The sequence below is a fragment of the Myodes glareolus genome, chromosome 7 (genome assembly GCF_982192425.1).
Source record: "Myodes glareolus chromosome 7, mMyoGla1.1, whole genome shotgun sequence".
Taxonomy (NCBI): Eukaryota; Metazoa; Chordata; class Mammalia; order Rodentia; family Cricetidae; genus Myodes; species Myodes glareolus.
In genome coordinates this window covers 38,301,207-38,316,242 of record NC_142032.1, presented here as the reverse complement: position 1 = coordinate 38,316,242, position 15,036 = coordinate 38,301,207, and the positions used below count along the sequence as shown (strand labels likewise).

Genomic DNA, 15,036 nt, shown 5'->3' with positions numbered 1-15,036 from the left:
TCCAGTTGTGGCACTGTACAGAGCTCACGGTTAGTACTGGGGAAAGTAAGCTGTAGATGGCAGTTGTTTCTGCAGCCTACGGACAAGAGAAGCTGCTGCGAATTGACATCCATGTAATAAGAACTCTGGACTCCATTGGCTCTCCACTGTAAAGTGAGACCCCAAACACCTGCAGTATCCAGTGTGTGACCTGCAGAGAAGGTGCTGACCCGTCCCATGCTGTCTGTGGAGTGGTCCATCAAGGCTCCTACATTGAGCCTTGTTGTACCTGTTTGAGAAGATTAAAACTTTTGCTGCTCCTGACCTCAGTTTCTTCGACAACCCCTTAATTTGATCATGCAAATGAAGTTTCTAGAAACTTAGAATTATGGGGAAAAGGAGTTTTGTGGTAGTGAAAGACTCAGGAGCCCCTCATAAAGGCTTTTTCAGGAGAAATAATTGGAAATTATCTGACGTTTATGGTCATTTGTAAGCATTTAAAATATCAATTATGTAGAAAATCTTAAATGTTAACATCTAAGTTTTGTCACAAGTCTATGTATGATATGATTTCCCTTTTTTAAAAATACTTGAGAAGGGCAAAAAGACATATACTCAAACATTATTAGCAGGTTCAGGCTTTTAGTTTTATTTTTCCTGAGTTTTCTACATTTTGGGTATGAAATTGTAATTTAAGATGGAGACCCAGATTCTTAAGATAGCTGCTAGTAATGCCGACTTCCGGTAATCCCCTGAAGCTCAGTGGACCTCATCTGATAAAAAGGAGAGATACAAGAAGAATGAGCTTCCTCCTCTCATTTAAAAAAGATTTAGAATTCTAAATTGACTGAAAAAATTAGACAGTAATCTAAAGGAATAGATACAGAAACCTAAATTTAAACATTCTGTTGTTCTGAAGCTTATGAACCACATATCTCTAAAGAAAATGTTGTAATTTTTTAGAAGTAACAAAATACTGTATCTTAGGGTCAAATAACTTGACAAAGGATTAAATTTTTCTCCTCAGCCCTCTATTACCCGCTAACCAAGAGGCCTGACATAGACGACCTCAGGCTGTTAAATGAATTGATAGCCTTTATCTATGCCTAGCACTTTGGTTTTCATAACAAGCAGGAAGATATTACATGTCTATATTCAGATGAGCGGTCCAGAGGTAAATGACCTAACACATCACACTGGCCATTGGTGGTCAGGGGCTGTTATCAAGGGCTTTTGTCTCTACAGTACTGCGTCTTTTCATTCTTTTTTTCCTTCAAAGGTTTACATCCTTATGACTCTTTCATTCTCTTTACATGGAAATAGGTGTCAAGTTTCACTGTATACAGTTTGAAAGCTAAGTATACTCTGGCCCATTTTCTTTACTAGAGATGAAATAGAGTCTACCCGTTTTCTTATGAGGAGAGTGAGGTCTGCCGAGGCTAAAGTTGCATGTTAGATGACCTGTGCTGTTCTCAGTATAGTGTATTACAAAGAGCAGAGGTGACATTCTCCTGGAATGACCTTTGAAAGCTGTGTAAATGTCACTGAGGAGCAAGGATGACCATTCAAGTCCCCAAGCCCCTTTAGTGTTTGAAAGTTTCTTGGAAGGGTGGCCTGCCACAGTAGTGTGTGTGGGTTTTTTTTTTAATTTTACAGATGACTTTGTTCTATAATTTAGGCACTAAATTAGTACTTGAACATTTTATATCTAGTACAACTATAGTGAGCAAAACTTGTTTTTAACATTGTGAGTTTAAAAAACCTCCCAAACTGTATATCCAGAAGCTGGGAATCTTTTATTCTTGCTAATGTAACATTTATGTTTTTAGCTCCTAGAATTCCTTGAAGTGTTACAAGTAGTTATTAGATCTCAGAGAACACAATCTCTTGAGTAAATTGAGGGGTTGGTTTTTTCATTTGGTTTTGCTAGTTTTAGGTTATTCTTTTTTGTTTGTTTGTTTGTTTGAGACAGGATCTCACTGTGTAGCCCTGGCTGGCCTGGAATGTACTATGTAGACCAGGCTGGCCTTGAATTCACAGAGATCCTCCTGCCTCTGCCTCTCAAGTGCTGGGATTGAATGAGTTATTTTTCTGTTCTTAGGTTATTTCCTAAAGTGTTCAACTTCATATAGCAAAAATATAAGCACCAGGAACCACCAGAGGTTCATGTATTAGCCCAGTGATTGGGTGTGGCTAGTTGTATTTACAGTGCTCCAGGTGGGTTTGGGTTCTGAGGATTAAGGACAGATGCAAAGGCGTGCTTTGAAAACTTGAGTATTGACTTGAGGTGCTCTCTCAGGATTTTCCCCACAGAGCTTCCTTTTCACTACAGGAAGAACCAAGTGGTACCTTTTATTGTAGATGTGGACATCCCACAGAGAAACTCTTAGAAGTCTTTGGTACTTGGTTTATTCATTTTTACGTTATCAGAAACTAAAATTATGTAGTATATTCTGTGAATTGTTTTTCTATGGTGATGGCATTAGTGTGGCGCATCTGTATTAACAGAGACCTCTGAATCTACCTGAGCATTGTGTTTGTAGACCCGAGTCTTCTGGAGCTGTGATTACTTTGCAAGGAATTTGAGTCCCTTGTTTATTGACAGATCCATGAGTCACTAACAAAGTCGTCAGTAGAGACCGGGCTGCCTCTGAACTGTCCAGTGGAGAGGCTCTTCTGGGTGGGTCTGTTTTAGATGTATGTTTCTAATTTGTGTTGACTGGGCCGCCTCTGAGCTGTTCAGTGGAGAGGCTCATCTGGGTGGGTCTGTTTTAGATGTATGTTTTTAACAGAAGAGGACTTTCTTACAATCTGCAATTAAACAGGCTTGTCCCATTTTTATATCTATTAGACCTCTGTCTTCTTGCCAAAAGAATTCTAAGGACTTAAAAGGCACTGTCACAAATAAATTCTGAAGATCAACTTTTTGTTTATTTTTTCAATTTACATTGGCAGGGAAAGGGGGACAGCATCCATCTCATGTAGCTCCCACTTGATATATAGCCCAGTATGATTTTGAACTTCCAGTTATGTTACTTTTATACCGCCCCCCCCCCCCACTTCTCCCCAGACAGGGTTTCTCTGTGTAGCTCTGGCTATCCTGGAACTCATAGGCCAGGCTGGCCTCAAACTCAGAGATCTAACCATCTGCTTCTGCTTCCCATGCCATCCCTGCTTCTGCCTTTCAAGTATGAAGATTGCAGGTGTGTGCCTTTGGGGCAGATTGAGGTGGCGCTTGGGGTCAAATCCAGGGCTTTGAGAATGTTGTGCAAGCACTCTACTGATGTAGGAGGTCCTTCTGTTTATGTGTTGCTTTCATTGGTTAATCAATAAAGAAACTGCTTGGCCTGATAGGGCAGAACTTAGGTAGGCAGAGAAGACAGAACTGAATTCTGGGAGGAAGAAAGCAGGTGAGAGAACTGCCATGGAGCCTCCAGAATCAGACATGCTGAATCTTTCCCTGTAAGCCACTGCTACGTGTTAATACAGAGATTGATAGAAATGGGTTAAATCAAGATGTGAGAGTTAGCCAATAAGAGGCTAGAGATAATGGGCCAGGCAGTGATTTAATTAATACAATTTTTGTGTGGTTATTTCAGGTGTAAGCTAGCCAAGTGGTTGGGACCAAAAGCAGGGCCCCCACTCTCCTTGCAACAATCTACCTATTGAGCTGCATCTTCAGCCCTGTTCTTTTTTGTGAAGAAGTGATGTGGGACTAGAAAGATGATTCAGTGGTCACACACGTTTGCTGCTCTTTCAAAAGACAGTTCAGTTACCAACATTCATGTCATATCCAATGACTCACAACTACCTGTACTCCAGCTCTAGGGGATCTGGTATCTTCTATTTCCTGGGGTACCACTACATGCAATCTTTTTTACAAAATGAATAGGCAAATTTTAAAGATAACTTCTAAAAAAAAATTCTCTCTCTCAGTGTGTGTGTGTGTGTGCGCGCGCACGTGTGTGTGTGTTTGTGTGTGTGTGGTCCTCACATGTGTTTTTGGATATGGGAACCTAGAAGCCAGATAAGTACATTTGTTATTCAGATCTGTCATTTTTCAGCTTATTCTTATGAAAAAAGGTCTCTCACTGAACCTAGCACTTTATTTTTGACTAGTATGACTGGCTGGAATATCTGGTAATTCTCTGGGGGTCTGGGGGTCTTTGCCCCCAACAGCACTGGGATTTCAGTCAAGTGTGCCACAGCTGGCTTTGTACATGGACGCCGGGGATACTAACTCATCCTCAAGCCTCTAATTCAGGCATTCTACTTGCAGAGGCTTCTTTCCAGCCCTCTAGTATTGTTAGAGCCAAGATCAGAAGGTGTTTATTAATCAAGTCTCCGTTTTTAGTGCAGATTTTCAAGTTAAGGTGGATTGACTGACTACATTCTGAAATATATTTTGCATTTTGATATTTTTATCATAAGGATGATTTTTTTAATTGACAATGTATAGAGGGAAAGTAAGCCAAAAATTTCATAGACAAACTTACATGTATTAATGATTTGTTTCTGTTCCACATTTATTATTATAGCAGGCAAATATAAACACATTGATTTGCATTTTTAAAACAAAATAATTCTATAAAAATAAAATTCTTCCTCATTTATTACCTTTGTTTCTCAAGAAAAATTCTTGATGTCTTTCCAAAGAAAATTTAATGTATCTAATACATATTTTAAAGAAATTATATAAAAGGCGTTTTCATTATGTGCATTTTGCTTCGTCCCCATATTCTTGGCAGGTAGATCAGTATGTGCAGACCTGCATCATTACTTAGCAGTTACCATGCTGCTGAGCTGTGCTTTCTGTGCCTGCATCATGCCCTTAAACGATTGAATGTTTCCTGTCTAGCTGCAGTGTTGTGCTTAGGGTAGGGTAACTGCAGGGTCGGGTAGCAGTATGTGCTTTACAATGCTGAAAGGTGTTTTCAGATTACCATCTAAATATAAGCTGAACTTTGACTCCTGCCCGTAAGGAGTCTTGCAGTGTACTCTTTTCTCTGTACTTCTGCTGTTATCAACAAATTACATTTTAAAAAATTATTTTTTGTTGCTACAATTCCAGTATATGAGCTTAGTGTTCTGCCTCCCCCCCCAAACCCAAGACAGGGTTTCTCTGTATAGTCCTGGCTGTCTTGGAACTTGCTTTGTAGACCAGGCCGGCCTTGAACTCCCAGAGATACACCTGTCTCTGCCTCTGCTCCCTAGTGCTGGGATTAGAGGCATGTGCTCTACCACACCCACCTAAAATTAAACTTTTAATTTTTTGTTATTTTTGTTTTTGTTGTTGTTTTGAGACAGGGTATTTCTGTGTAATAGCTCTGACTGCCCTGGATCTTGCTCTGTAGATCAGGCTGGCCTTGAACTCACAGAGATCCACCTGCCTGTGCCTCGGGAGTGCTGGAATTAAAGGTGTGTGCCACCACCATCCTTATATTCTTAAAAAGAAATGTATGGGGTTTTTAAAATACTTTGAGAAATTACAAAAAATATAAAAGTCAGTATTATCTTCAGTTTCTTTTTATATTTTACATATTTAGAGATGAAATTGGCCTGATTCCATGTCCTGAAGCAAGATATAACCGGAGTCCCATAGTCCTGGTTGAGAACAAACTTGGTGTGGAGAGCTGGTGTGTCAAGTTCTTGTTACCATATGTCCACAACAAACTCCTTTTGTACAGAACAAGAAAGCAGTGGCTGAACAAAGATGGTGAGTATGAGCCTGTCTTCCTCCTCTGGGAGGAGCCCTGGCTGGGGTTTGCCATTCCTGGACTCTGATTATCGCTCTCCTCTGCACTGCCTGAGTAGGTGCTCAGCCTCTGTCAAATGAGAAGCTTAGCCTTGATTATCAGTGTTTCTGTTTGTAACCACAGTGATTAAAATGGATGTGTCTCAGGCAGGATTCAAGCCACCTGCTGCCGCCACAGCAGATTTATGTGTTCATATCCTGAGGTCATTTGTAAGATTTTATTTAAGGATGGCATCCTATAATTAAAATTTTAGAAAGTTTGAGCATCACCAAAGAGTTTTCTAGTTCCTATAACTACTTGGTTTCTGACCCCTTATGTTAGCATTTTGTGGACAGCAGAACGTTTTTCTGTGGCAGTTCACAGGAGGCAGGCTGCTCCTGGTGGCTGAGTGTAAGCCCACCTGTGGCTCTCTGCTGCCTCACTGAGTCCCAGTTGTGATCAGCCCTTCTGGATCTTAGTGCCAAAATGAGAAAGTGAGAACTCGGAAAGGAAGGAAAGCCTTGGCCTTTGCTTCTCCCGTTGCCCTGTGGCAACTCTTTAGAGTACCGGTAGTCCCTAACAGCCGTCCCACGGGGCTCTTTAGCCAGCGTTTCCTCAAGTCCCAGCTCTGGCTGCATGAATTCTCCTTAGCCTTTCAGACTCACCTCAGCGCTCATTTCTGGGCAGTGCTCACCTAAGACCATGTTCTCTTCTGCTTTTGTAAAGCCCTTTCCTCCCCTCGTACAGCAACATCCGCAGAAGGGTCAGTGCGCCTGCCTGGAGGGGTTTTCAGCAAGACCTTACTTTCTAGACCATTTTATTCAGCAGCTCAGTAGTCATTCCCAAGGAGCTGCTCTTACCAGACACTGCTCTGAGGACCATGGGCAGAAAAGGTGAATAGCACATTTTCTTTAGCTAATGAATTTCAAGTTGAGTGCCAGCAAGCCTCTTTAGGAGACGTGTGTCACCAGCTGTATCACGTCGGTTTCCCTGAGTTTTTCTCAGTATTGTCCTTAAAAGACTGTCCAAATAAGTCAATAGTACCTTTTCCTATGTGGACCATGTCGTAGTCTGAGCTTTAGAGAAGTGTTTTCTGTTTTCCCTATGACTTGTTTCATTTGATTGGTCCTCTGATATGTGTTTCTAATTCACAAGTGCTGTCTAAACTTGGTATGATATTAATGGCATGACCTGAGTCTAGGACACACGCTTCAAACAAATGTAAGGGAATTTGCTTTTGTTAGACCTCCTTTTTTGTTCTGTCACCGTGGCATAGGCTTCAGAGAGACATAGGACTCCAGCAAGTTATGTTTTGCCAGATGAAGCTATATTGTTTTTATCCTGGCGTACAGAAGTGTGACTCGGCCATTGCACACTGGTGGGGCAGAACAACTGTCTCAGAGAGAAGAAACAGTAGGAATTTAAAGATCAAGTCTAAGTTGTCTCATAGCATTGGACTTTTCCCATTTGTCTACCTGTGCTCAACCAACCTTTGTCTTGTGGCCTTCGAGTCTTCTGTGCATTTCAGGTTCTTGTGGGCACCGTTCTGCAGACTATGCCATCTCATTGAGTCTTCTGTGCATTTCAGGTTCTTGTGGGCACTGTACTGCAGACTATGCCATCTCATTGAGTCTTCTGTGCATTTCAGGTTCTTGTGGGCACCGTACTGTAGACTATGCCATCTGATCGAGTCTTCTGTGCATTTCTGGTTCTTGTGGGCATCCTACTGCAGACTATGCCATCTTATTCACATGACTTCCATCTTTATAGCCCCATAGGACATAATAATCTAAGGCTTAGGTAGGAAAAAGAGCATAGTTCAGTACAGCATCACAGACCACTCAGGTCATATGTTGTATTGTCAGTAAAAGAAGTAAATTGTGCTCTGATGCCTGAAAATGCCAATGTAAAAATATTGTGCCAAATTTATGAACTAAAACATTTAGGATGCAGCTGAATCTTTCTAAGGAAAAGTAAATTCAAACTTTTTAGGAAAATGTCATTTTTTTGAAACTTTTTTTTTCTAGAAACAACTATGTGTATACAAAGAGCCAAAGGTAGAAAGCTGATAATTTAGAGAAGTGTTTCAGTGTCTAATTGATTTGGCCAGAACCCTGCAATAGAATCATAACTCATCTTCAAAGAAAGTCAAAGCAGGAACCTGGAGGCAGAAGCTGAAACAGAGGCCATAGAGGAATACTGCTCACTGGCTTGCTCTCCATGGCTTGCTCATCCTACTTGCTTTTTCTTTTTCTTTCTTTCTTTGTTTCTTTCCTTCCTTTTTAAAGGAAGTGTCTTCCTTCCTTTCTTTCTTCCTTCCTTCTTTCCTTCCTTCCTTCCTTCCTCCTTCCTTCCTTCCTTCATTTTATTCTCTCATATATTAACATCCCAACCAGTTTCCCCCCCTCTTCTCCCCCAGTCCCTTCCTCCCAGCTCCCCTGTCCCCCAGATCAACTCCTCCTCCTCTGTTTCCATTCAAAAAGGTCAGGCCTCCCAGGGATAGCAACCAAACCTGGCATATCATGTTGCAATAAGACTAGGCATATTCCCTCATATTAATAGCGTACATTCTTATATACCCTGGGACCACCTGCCTAGAGATGGCACTGCCCACAGTGAACAGGTTCCTCCTATGTTAATTACTTTTTAGCAAAGTTCACTACAGATTTTCCCACAGGCAACTCTTAGGGAATCGTTTTCCCCAACTGAGATTCCCTCCTCCCAAATGACTCTAGCTTGTGTCAAAAGGACATAAAATTACCCAGCAAAACAGCATTAAAAGCCCTGAATGGGCAGAGCTCTATCCAAAGCATTATATGTACTTAAGTGTAGCCTTCTGCATTTTTTTTTCTTTCTTGTTTCTTCTTCTGGCTAGACTTCTATTTCTCAGCTGGGCAAATGCTGGTTGATCCCATTGCAGGCTCTCTGTAATTCATGTCCTTCATGCCACTAACCTATCACTTCAAACAGCACCTTCCAACATCCCATTTTTTTCCTCTCAAAAGTTTTCTTTAAATTTAAAATACAATTACATCACTTGTGTCTTCCTTTCCTCCCTCCACCCCTCCTATATTATCTCCTTCTAATTGCACTGCGCCCCCTGCTCAAATTTGATGGTCTCTTTTTATTATTACATATACATGCATATACATATATAAAAGCCTTTTGAGAAGCACTTTTCTGAAATATATCTATCTGCTCATATCTTATTTCATGATTCTCTCAGAGCCAATGCAATATTGAAATTCTTTAGGTGGTATTCAAGGCCTTTAACCATCCATTCCATTCTAAAGCCTAATTGCCAGTGTTGCAGCCACTCCATTTTTGGCATCAGATTGCAGGTTCTTGGCCCCTAGACTGTTATTTATCTACAGATCCATTTCATTTGGCTTATATATTTCAAAACCTTGCCCTTAATTAGTTGTATAAGTATTTAAAAGCAGGATGGAGTTTTGAATTTCTGTCCTTATTTGAAAAATCAATTGGCCTCAGTCTTAAGTTTCTACATAGCAATTGGGCAGGACTGCTGGCTACTGTAACCTCTTCATGTTCGAGAATAGTGTCGCCTGCAAGTGATCACTGTTTTGCTGCATTTGTGACACTCATTTGACTCTTACAACCTTTGTATTTGTAGTAATTAATCTTTATTCCAGCCACAATCTATACCATTCTGTTCTCAGACTTCATTGCCTGGTACTTCTTTATTTTGCCTTTGTGTTGTGGTCATCAGTCTGGTTGCCAGCATTAGCAAACTGAATTCACAATCATCCCCCAGGAGGCCTTTCTGTGTATTTCAGAAAGCAGCAGGTCTCTGCATTCTGTGGGAGTCCTTTGTTTGGGTGACTTTCATAGTGCTCACTCACCATAGTATACTGTAGTTTGTTATTTAAACATTTTTTCTCCTGCTAGATTGTGGGTCACTGAGAGCAGGGATTATGGCTCTTACTCAGTTCTTTCAAGTGCCAAAGTGTCCCTTGTCGGATTAGCAAGAATTCTTAGCTTAGTCCACCATTCAGGGTCTGTGTGCTCTCTAAATAGCTTTAACTTAAGCTGTTCCTTATATGCTATTGAGTATATTTTGGAAGGAAAGTAGTTTATTATCTTGAATTTATTTAATTTTAGATGCACAGAAACCATTGTCTGTCAGAAGAGTTGTAAAACCTGGATTATTGTTAGAATAGAGTCCAGCTAAGAAAGTGTATCAGCTGAACCCCTGACTTTGGTAGAGTTTGTATGTGCTTTTCTTGTTCCAGTTGGAATTTAGCTACTTCCCTGTGTATGATGTACCCAGATTAATTGTCTGCCTGTGAGATGGTGATAGATTAGTCATACATTGGAATGTGTATAGTAAGCATGTATTTACTGACATATGTTTTGTATCTCAAGAGAGATCGCATTGATCCCAAGAGTCTGCAGGACATTCGGTAGGTCATGGCTTCTGGGGAAGGCCATAGAGGAAATGGTCTGTAGTCGGTGACATTTAGAGAGTGAAATTCTTACAGTCAACTGTTACTGACGCATGTTTATCTTTATAGCTTGGTTCATCCTTCCTGTATAGGACAAACAAAGCCTTTGCCAAAAGTGTGCTAGCATCTGCTTTGCTGGGAGACAGACCTGAAAAGCCAGAGCATCAGCAGTCTGAGGTTAAATTACTTAATCTCTTTCTTCCTTTCTTCTTCCTGAAACGGAGTGCTGACTGAAACCTCAAAATTTTCTTGCAAATCTGATTCTTACATTTGTAGCCCAGTTACTTTGTCTTGGTTGGCCCATTCCTGCTTCTTACATTATACCACCCCCTCCTCACTTCTTGGCCTAGAGCTTGACTTCTGAATCAGGAAAGATGAGCAGGTTGTGAAGAGGAGAAAACCCGGTTTAATGACAGCTGTCCAGGATGCTGGTGTCTTAAATCCCAAGATTCTTACATGTCCCTCTGCACAGTGGTCACTGCTCTGCCTAGATTCCTGCACTTCCTCCTGGGTGTCTACTCTTAGCGCTTGTGGGACTGACTAGGGTGTGCAAACTTCATAATGAAAATTAACATTCAGATTTTAATGTTTGCCGTATGTCAGATAACCTGACAGTTCATGCTTTTAATCATTTAACACTTCCTTGAGGTAGTTCTAGTGTGAACCTCATTTATAATGAGAAAACACTAAAACACAATGTAGGAGAAGACTGCTCTTTCATTTCCATGCTGCCCAGACCTGAATAAGCACAGAAACTATATTAATTACAACACTTTGGTCTATTAGCTCAGGCTTCTTATTAACTAACTCTTACTAATCTGTGTATCTCCATGAGGCTGTGGTTTGCCAGTGGTAAAGTTCTGGTGTCCTTCTCCTTCGGCAGCTACAAGTCATCTCCTTGACTCCACCTACTCTTTCTCTCTCTATTTCTCTTCCAACTTGGTTATATTCTGTCCTGCCATAGGCTGAAGCAGCTTCTTTATTAACCAATGGTAATAAAACATATTCACAGCATACAGAGGGGAATCCTATATCATCTCCCCTTTTCTGTCTAAATAAAAGGGAAAGTTTTAACTTTAACATAGTAAAATTACATAAAACAGGTATCAATCAAGAATTACAGTTATAATATTTAATCTATTTGTATTTGGCAAATTAAGGAAAATACTCTATCATGTATTCTATCTTTGTGAGTCTAAAATTTTATATCTAATTTATCCTTTAGCATAACTAAGGAAAACTAGAGTTATAGCTATCTAGTCTTCAACTCCACCAAAGACCCCATAAGGATATAATATTACCTAAGTAAACAGGAAGTGCAGTGTAAGCAACTTCCAATGTTCTGGAATTGAAAGAGACATCTCACTTCTTGGACAGTTAACTAAAGTTCTTCTGTAACATTGGGGCATCCATCTTCAGCCTATAGGTCCATTGTATTCAGCAGATTTTTCCATAAAGCAAGAAATTTGAAGATCTGTTCTACCTTATAATGACAAAGTTCATCAGTTGCTTTCTTTTGTGTCCAGCAGTTTCTTTCATGGAACTGGAACTCTGAAGGACTGTCTCACCTTTAGGCAAGTTCAGCTGTCATTTCTGTGGGTCCTGCCTGTCCAGTTCATGTAGAATACCATCAAGCAGTCCAGGCAAGAGGAATTTCTTGCCCAGATGGCTAGCAAACTCCATACGGAGCCTCTTTGTTGTTCAATCCTCTTGAAGTAATTGGTGCTGCCAGAAACAGAGATGCCTCATTATTGAGATACGCCTAAGTTCTTAAAACCCTTTAAATGCCATATCTGTAGGTCTTTGGGGTGCTGAAGATTATCTATCTAACTGAAATATATTTCTATATTTAGAAAACCTAACTAATATAATTAAAGGTTTGGTTATTACAGATGACTATTAATCTGTATTTCTTAACTGTATATTGCAGTTTTAAATGAGCTGCGTAAACACAATACCTTAAACAAGAGCAGAAATACATATACACTGTAGCAAAATTGACCTTAAATTTACATCAATAGACCAAGATCCATATCAATGCAAAGTATTCATATCTCCCTTTAAATGAAAACAAACATCTATAGACACTCATTTTGGGAGTTTGGACATAGTTTTCTCCAAACTGCTTCATGCTGTTCATTGGGTGAAGTATTTTTGGGATTTATGGAGACCTTTCAGGGAGGTCTTGTTTCTTCAAACCCCATTAGCCTAGAAGGAATTCACAGGTTCTCATCTTCTGTGTACACAAAAGTAGAACCTCTTTTCTAAAGCAACATATCCTTAGACTCAAATTTTGAAGTCAAGATACCTTTAGCAGCCCCCAGAAACAAATATCTCTCTGCAGTCAAAAAATTCAAGGAAAACATAAAAATAGGCATCATCCAGATGCTCTGTGTGTCCATCCTTATGTGGCTTAGTTTTCTTTACTCCTTTAATCTATGGCTTTTTACTGCTTTAATCTGTATTCTTTTATATTATTTGTACTCTTTTTAAAGACTTTAATTTTTTTAGAACTGTCTTTACTCTTTTTCCTCTCTCTCCTAAGCTTATATACATTTTTAAACACATTGTGTCTTGTTTAGAGGTCTTTTATGTCTGAATTTGTCCTACTGTGTATCAGAAATCCTTTTTTGACAAGGAGCGTTTTAAGAGGGTAAGCAGTGTGGTTGTGGCAGCCCTGGTTGCTGGCTCCACCTCTCTTGGTCTTTCAATATTGTGGAGGTACATTTACCACGAGCTTTGGGACTTCTGGGTAGGAGCTGTGTTCATCACCTCAATTCTGGGAAGCACCGTGCAGCACATAAACCCTTTTGGTCTGAGTAAAAGCTAAATCTGCCATGTAGCATGCTACATGGCCTGGAAATGTCTCCATGAATGGCGGCAGGAATCCACCATGTTTTCCTGCCTGTGCACGCCTAACATACACAATCCAGGTGCTTTTCCAGGTGTGGGTGATGAGCCACAGGCATGCTCTCAGCTACTTCCCTCCTAACTCCGAGCAGGCATACAAGCACCAAAGTGTGTGGCTGGCCGAGCAGGTTAGCCCCAAACGTATGGGCGCCATTTTGTAGAAGGAGACTGCTCTTTCGTTTCCCGATTGCCCAGACCTGAATAATCACACAGAAACTATATTAATTACATCACTGTTTGGCCTATTAGCTCAGGATTCCTATTAACTAACTCTTACATCTTAAATTAACTCATTTCTATTAATCGGTGTATTGCCACGAGGCTGTGCCTTACCAGTGGTAAGGTTCTGGCATCTGTCTCCTTGAGCACAATGAGACTGATTTACTTGGAACTCCCAGGAAGTGGTAAAGCAGGGCTGTGATCCTAGCAGCTGCTGTCTCTAGGAAAGGAAGCACTACAGTGATGAGCCTTCTTCCACAGCCTCTCATGGATGTGTGTGTTTAATAGCTCTGCCTGTGCTACTTCTGTTTCACGTTAGGGAGTAGAGGAGGAGAGTTGCATTAAACATACAAACAGATATAACTTTCACTGTATATTTTTTGTACTGTAGAAACAACCACAGGGACTGAGAGACAGTTTATTTAGGGAGTGGAACAGCTTTGGGGACAATCGCTGGCATCAAAGAACCCCGCAGCTTCCCTTTCACATATAACCCTTCCCATGTGCTGTGAGTGTGTTCTGGGATGGGTACTGATGACTGTCTTCTGAAGTTAGGAATATAGCCAGTTTCAATGGGACAGTAATTGCCTCTTTGTGCTGTACTTGTACTGTGTTCCATAGTGTCTCAGAGCATGCTATGTTAACATCACACTACTTTGGCTTTCCCACGCTCTCCACAGTCTGTTGTACCTTTACCACTGTACTCATAATCCCCACGTGCTCACTAGGAAGAATTAGTCATAACTTCTTAGGAAGGCCCCGAGTGTTATATGCCCTTTCCAGCAAGAAGATAATTTTATGAAGGGTAAGATGAGGTCTTATTAGAATTATATCAGTTCTTTGAGTTCTGGGACTATTTAATCCTTGCTCATTGTTGATACTTAGAACATTTGTGGAATTAAGTGAGTAGTGATATTGAACATTATATTAGTTTCTTTGGCAAACATTAAATTAGTGCCAAAAGCTATTAAAAAAACAAAAGAAAAAGGATATGAATTAGATTGTTTTTTAATATCACAGCAAGCTTGAACATAGGAACTTGGAGTAGGGAAAATGTGGGTCAGAAGTCAGTGTGTGTAGTTCCTGCTTTTCAGTTTTTGAATGTTCAAAGTTATCCATAGCAGTAGACTGATAAATGCTGAACAAATGCTAATCTTATGTCATAATAGGATAGTAGTTAACTGGACCATTTTTAAGTGTATACATGAGATAGCTATGTGTTTTATGTTTGAAGTTTATCTTGTACTAAGTACTTAAAATGCTTCATTTATCTCTGTAGCCAGACATTTCATTTGCAGTATAACTGATATGATCAAAGTGTCAGGTATTAACCTTGTGACATACTAGTTGATTAAAACTCTAGATCTCAGTATTGGAGAGCTGCCTCAGTGGTTAAGAGCACAGACCACTCTTCCACAGGACCTGGGTTGATTCCCTGCACCCACATGGTGACTCATAACTCTGTAACTCCAGTTCCAGGGTATCTGATGACCACTTCTGGCCTCTGCAGACACCAGGCACACAGTGGAGCACAGACATAATACAGACAAAGCATCCATATACATAAAATAAAAATAATCTTTAGAAAGTCTGAAAGTTTCATTTTCCTGCTGTAAAGTTGAGCAGAAATGGCTTGGCTCACGTCTCTGAGAATGCATTGAACTAATGTGAACAGAGCACCTAGTGTTATACTGCCTCTAGCAGTGCCGCAGAAGGTGTAATGACAA

General features: G+C 40.3%; 1 protein-coding gene across 1 annotated transcript in view; it reads left to right on the top strand.

The window, feature by feature from the left end:
* The window catches only part of Ptar1 (protein prenyltransferase alpha subunit repeat containing 1), a 44,364-nt gene that overhangs the window by 3,900 nt on the left and 25,428 nt on the right, over positions 1 to 15,036 (top strand). The window contains exon 2 of the mRNA XM_085693726.2: positions 5,526 to 5,695. Coding sequence (XP_085549852.1) covers positions 5,526 to 5,695 — 170 coding nt within the window. The remainder of the gene's footprint in view (positions 1 to 5,525; positions 5,696 to 15,036) is intronic.